A 6196-nucleotide genomic window follows, 5' to 3' on the forward strand; every position below is an offset into this window, starting at 1 on the left:
CAAGTTTATTACTCATATGGTAGCTTCTTTTATCCTTCATATTAAAAATTCACATGAATTTATTTTTGTGCTTATTCTGGTGTTATTTGTACCTTTCTCAGCATTAAAGGGGTTGGTGTGAGAGGTAGTCAGCTTGACTTCATAAGAAACACAGGCTGTATCCATGAAACGTGCTGGTGGGTAAGATTACATGCTAGAAAAATGCCCATCTCTCAAAAAAAAGTGTATGCATGCATTGTAGTATATGGTTCATCATCCAACAAAGTCTATTCTTTTATTTAGTTTATATCACTCTACTTACAGGGGCTCTTCTGATGTTTTACTGCTTCAACATAAATGAAGGAGTCTAATGGGGATCTGGTATATATGACTGACTGCAAGTGATTTTCCTAGTTTCCACAGCCACGAAATAAATTCATCATTCCTGCTTTAAAATGCTTCCTAGTACTAGTATCTCATGAGTTTGTTATGAGATCAAATGAACTAATACATGCACAATGCTTTGCAAAGCTTAAAGCGTTATATAAATATCATTATTATTATTACTAACTTATATTACGTAAATATGTAGCATAGGTACTTATAGAATTGCCAGGAATAGTGACATACACTGTACACACTCACAGCACAGGCGCCATATTCTTCATCTCAGCAGGGGAACATCTAGTATCCGAATCTGAGCCCAGAAGTCCTGAGCACCTATACACAGAAGGGCCTTTTTATCATCTGAGGTTGCTCAGAGTTCCTTAGATTTCCCATGGGTCCTTCTTTCTCAAATTGCTTTAGCATGTGTTTGGTTTCGTTAAGGGGCTTGTGGTCCAGGTTATTCTTGACAGTGGCTGCAGCACCGCCATCACCCTGGAAGAGGCTGTCCTTCCCAGCTGCTGCTCTCCTCACTCCACATTGTGCTTATATATACATACATATATATATATATATATATACATATACATACATACACATATATATGCCAGCCTCCTTCCTTCTCACCAACAGAAATTCTGCAGATAAAACAAGTTGGTTTTTTGCACATGTTGAAATTCTAAAAACACAACTAATAGCATGCAATAGTCATTATCCTGAATGTCGTCAAGCAAATAAGTCAAAGAAACTTACTTCATGATACTAAACATACCCTTAGCCTCTCTGGTGTGTTTCCTCCTAGAAAATGAAGGCGTGTACTAGATTAAAGGTCCTTCCAGCTCTAATATTCTATGATTCTGAAAAATATCCAGGCCACTGATATTGGGAAAGTATTTACTTAACCAAACTGAAATCAAGTGACACTATCCATGACATTGTTTAACAAGTGGGTTAGTAGTTCAGATGAAGTAAAAAACAAGTTCTGTTCTTTTCTGCATGTATTTGGACTCTCTTCTTAGCACAGTGTGTGACAATCAGAGAGCTAGGAATTTGAAATGAATTTATGTAAATGATGCTCTGCTGTTTCCCCCATCTCTTTTAGTCATTATCTCTAGATCTTGTGTAATACTCTCAATCTCACTGCCAAATAACTTTGTTCCGTAATTTGGGGTGCACATAGTTTATGAAATAAGCTATTTTTTGGCATTCAAACGATACAAGACTTATTTACTGCTAAAATTGTGTTGTTTTTTTGAAATGTGATTCTCTAGGCTGAGATCTTAGCTCACACCTGTGAGCAGGCTAATCAAATCAGATGGCATTGGCAAGGAGAGGCCAAAGGGGAATAATGGAACTGATAACTCCACAGGGCAATGAAATCCCCTTCTTAAGTTGGGGACAGTGTATACACAATCTTAACGAGTCTCTCATGCTATTATATAGCAGGCACAATACGAAAAGGTTGCAGTTTAACTCTTTAATTTTTTTCTAATGAGTTTATTAATGCCGTCACTCCTCATCTGTGAAGTGAAAGGTTCACTAGATTCACCAGATTCGATGGCCTTTGAAGTTCCTTCTGCTTCTAGATGTGTGATTTCATGAGAAGAACACCATATTGTTGAAACTGCCATTTTCCCACTATGTAACACATATCTTATAAGCAGATATTAAGCTGTGATAGTGACAAAAGTTCAGAAAAAGAACGTGATTTCTCTCCTACAAGCCTCCTCCACAATGAGATTTAATTCTTAGTAATCAATGTTGTTAATGTTTTTATTTGAAAAACAAAACAAAATACAAACAAACCAGTTTTTCTTTCTAGAAGTTATATTGAAGTGAATTCTGTCCTTTGGACTTTAGAGGTCACAGAGGTCATGCCATGTTTTCTGGCAATATTTGTTGGAAAAATATTTGTGTCTGTTCCTAGAAAACTCATAAAAGGAAGAAACAATAAAAACTATGTAGCATAAGTTTGACGTTGACCTTATTTTAGTAAATTAGAAGTTTCTAGAGTGCAAAGATTATGTCTCTATGCTAATGGAAAATATTCATGAAAACTAAACATGCCACTAATATCTCAAAATGCAATTAAAGGTAGGCAACATGGACCCAGAATTTCCAGAGGACTGTGCTTTCAAGAGAGATTCAAGTAGGAGATTCTCTTCAAGAATTTTTAAATGTACTCTAAAGATCAGTGGGATTTATTGCTGATCATTTGATAGATTTGCAGATTTAGAAAAGAGATACTGGAAATGTAGCCCCAGAAGTGACTGAAAGTTTGGATGCCTGTTCTGATATCTAACCTTGCCCAAGAAATCAATAGAAAATCATAGGGGCAGCTAGGTGGTGCAGTGAATAGAGCACCAGCCCTGGAGTCAGGAGGACCTGAGTTCAAACCGGTCTCAGACACCGGACACTTACTAGCTGTGTGACCTTGGGCAAGTCACTTAACCCCAATTGCCTTGCCTTCCCTCCCTCCAAAAAAAAATCAGAGTCCTACAAAATCAGAGGGGTTCTCCAGTAGAATCATGCCTAATCACAGCAAGTACCCACAATGAACGTATCTGTTTTATGATGTGATTATTTTGTGAACTGTGAATGAGTATTCCTCACTGCGTAGTATTGATTTAAAAAAATTAATAATACCGTTGTGCATTTATATATTTTCTGCCTTTGTGCCTTATACTTAGATGAATTCTAGTTTATCATCATTACCATCCTGGTGAAGGCAAAGAGCTTGTGTTAGAGCTGCCATTTTAGTGCGGATCAAACCAAACCCAAAAGGTTAAATAACTCTAAGGGAGTAATTCAATAAACTGTCATAAAAGCAGCATTTAAAAGTCAATTCTCCTGAATCAGGTTTTCTCTCTATGACACTGAATCATCCTGTCAATTTAGTTTTAATTTTTTTTTTTTTACTACTCGGATGTAAAATAAAGTGAGTTGAAAATTATTTGGCATGACTTACTATTTAACTGAATTTTGGAATTTTTACCCAGGTATTTTGGTGTAAAGTCAGCAGTCTAGAGAGATTACTAGGATCTACTTACTCATGATACTTTTGGTATCTGTAACAGCACAGCAGTGAATAGGGCCAGGACTGTTTTATGTCTCTCTTTGTATTCCCAGGGACTGGCACAGTATCTGGCACATAGTGGCCATTTAAAAACACAAGTTCTTGTAGATTGGATTATTGCTTGATTGAGGCCTAACTTAACTGTTCATTTGCCCGGGATACTCATGGATATTTTGATAAAACAGATATTTGATAGATTTTTGTGGACATAAATGATAAAAACTGATTTTATCTCTAAATGTCTGGTAGGCAGCATTTCTGCACATGTATGGTTCGGTAAATTCCTGACACCCTTTAGCATAGCACTTTGCATGTGATACTTGGGTAGGTCTAAAATTTTACCAGTTCATGTTCTCCCTCGATTGATAGAGACTGTATATCTTCCATGCTTTTCTTATTCAAGGAGGATTTGGTCCATGTTTCCCCCATACTTATGGGGGGAACAACACTCGTACAGTAAATTTTATGTTGATCTTTTACCGTTGATCAGTGAGTTGCATGAAGTGAATGCTCAGGAAATGTTTGCTGGAATCCAAACCAACCTTGGGGAAGCTCCTATTAGGGATGTAGTCAACTTCCAGGATCTGTGCTGGCATTAGTACATGAGAATTGAACCCTAGAAACTAGCAGGGACACGAGAGATCATCTAATCTAAGCCCCTCATTTTACAGATGGGGAAACTGGAGCATAGAGAGTTTAAGTTACTTACCCAAGGTGGCACAGATCATTACAGACTGTGTTGGGACTAGAATCCAGGTCTCTAGGTTCTCCTCTAGAGTGCTTAAGAAAAGTACCCTGTTTCATATAGCTGTGATTCTGCATAATGTAAAATAGATATTCAGAATGATAACCCTGAGAAGAGCAAAATTCTCCTTCACCAAAGAAAGATTAAATTATGTTCATTTTGTTGTACTTATTCTTTCAGGAACATGCGTATATACATACATACATATATACATACGTATATACACATACATGCTGTAGAAAGATTTTCAGCAACAGAAATTGAAAAAAAATCTGACTCAGGTGACTAGATTATTCAGCTAACTAATCGAATTCAATCCAATAAACATTTATTAGGCACCTACTATGTGCCACCTGTGCTAAGTACTGGGGATACATTTAATAAAAAGCTCAAAGAGCTTACAATCTAAAGGGGGAAACAGCCTACAAGAGGAGGCAGGAAAGGGGGAGATGTACAGGATTAGGAGAGGGTGCCCAGCCTGGGACCAGGCAGAGCAGCAGGTGCAGAGTGGAGTGAGCCCAAAAGTCTCTGTCTTTTATGAAGGAAGGCATTGGGCGGAGTTTGGTACTCTGCCCTGTAGCCCTTCAGTCGGAAGGGAGAAGAAGCTGAAAGCGGTGGTTGCGTTCAGGGCTTGCTAGCAGCTGGGTGGTGCTTTTAGAAGTGATGAGTTTCACTTGGGAGGGGCAGCTTATTCCATGGAGTTGAAACCAGGCAGAGCAGCAGATGCAAAGTGGAATCAGGGCTGCTCATATTCCCTGAATATTCTAGTTAATTAAGGTTATATAATGATATTGCACATTCATAATGATGACCCAGAGGAGATGAAAGATCCTAAAATGCCTTCTGAGACATCAAACAAAGTCAAACTTAGATTCCTTCTGTTTTTGGTAAAATGTATTTTGTGTGTATTCTCATTCTTTGTGGTATTCTATTCATGGGATATAAGAGAAATTTCTATGAACCGCAGTATTTATCCAAGTAGAACATTCTATTCTTTGGCCAGGTTGGGGAACAGAGAATTGACCAGACCTTGAATTGCATATTTGTCCATTAAGATCATACTCCCAAATACTGGATTGTAACTTGCCCTTTTCTTTTCCTGGATTTCAGGTCTCATTGTGCATGAAGGGGCAGCAGTTTACAGAGTGTTTAAGCGCTGGAGGGCAGTTAATTTGCACTGGGATGTATTAAATTACGACAAAGCCACAGATATAGAAGAAAGTAGCCGAGGAGAGTCTTCAGCGACCAGGACATTGTGGTTGCCACTGACAGCATTGCGAAATAGAAACTTACTTCACCCAACACAATTAACCTCACCGAGATTTCAGTGTGGCTATGTACTGTTACACCTGTTCAATAGAATGAGGCCCCATGAAGACTTGTCAGAAGATAACAGCTCGGGGGAGGTTGTGATGAGAGTGACTTCAGTGTAACGAAAATGTAAGGATAATGCACTGTGGACCGTCGAAACAGCATTTTGGAATGTAGTTGCAGTGAATGGTGAAACCATAGCACTTCTAAAAACATATATGAACTTTTTAAAATTTATGCTTTTTATATGAACAATGGAATTGCAAATACATTTTCTGAAAAAAAGTCCCTTTGCTCTTTGTTTTCTGATTTATGACATCTTTTTATAAGTTGGTACTTGGAATCATTTGAAATATAATTTACATGTTATTAGTTGACACAATGAAGAAACTGATCCTTACAGCCAAAAAAATATTTTTCTTGCTTGTTTTAAATATATTTTTACCAAACTTTTTTGCGCTATGTGTGATTTTTCAGCTTTGCAACTGAGAGAGAAAAAGACATATACTAAATATACAGACATATTCTAAAGAAACTATCAAATAAGTGAGTCAGATGTGCATTTGCATGCACTCTGCAAATATTCTCTTTCCTCAGGTTGATGGTAGCATAGTGTGTATTTGGAGGTGATACAGCATCATTGTGCAGAATTGAGAACTCACACCTTACATGCTTTCTAACCTTAAAAAATACTTGCCACT

At 37.6% G+C, this 6196-nt stretch overlaps 1 protein-coding gene across 1 annotated transcript in view; it reads left to right on the top strand.

The window, feature by feature from the left end:
* MARCHF11 (membrane associated ring-CH-type finger 11) overlaps nt 1–5617 on the top strand; it is a 141036-nt gene extending 135419 nt beyond the window's left edge. Inside the window, exon 4 of the mRNA XM_036741857.1 lies at nt 5295–5617. Coding sequence (XP_036597752.1) covers nt 5295–5617 — 323 coding nt within the window. The remainder of the gene's footprint in view (nt 1–5294) is intronic.
* The last annotated feature ends 579 nt before the right edge of the window (nt 5618–6196 follow it).

Source organism: Trichosurus vulpecula, chromosome 1 (assembly GCF_011100635.1).
Source record: "Trichosurus vulpecula isolate mTriVul1 chromosome 1, mTriVul1.pri, whole genome shotgun sequence".
In the NCBI taxonomy this organism is placed as follows: Eukaryota; Metazoa; Chordata; class Mammalia; order Diprotodontia; family Phalangeridae; genus Trichosurus; species Trichosurus vulpecula.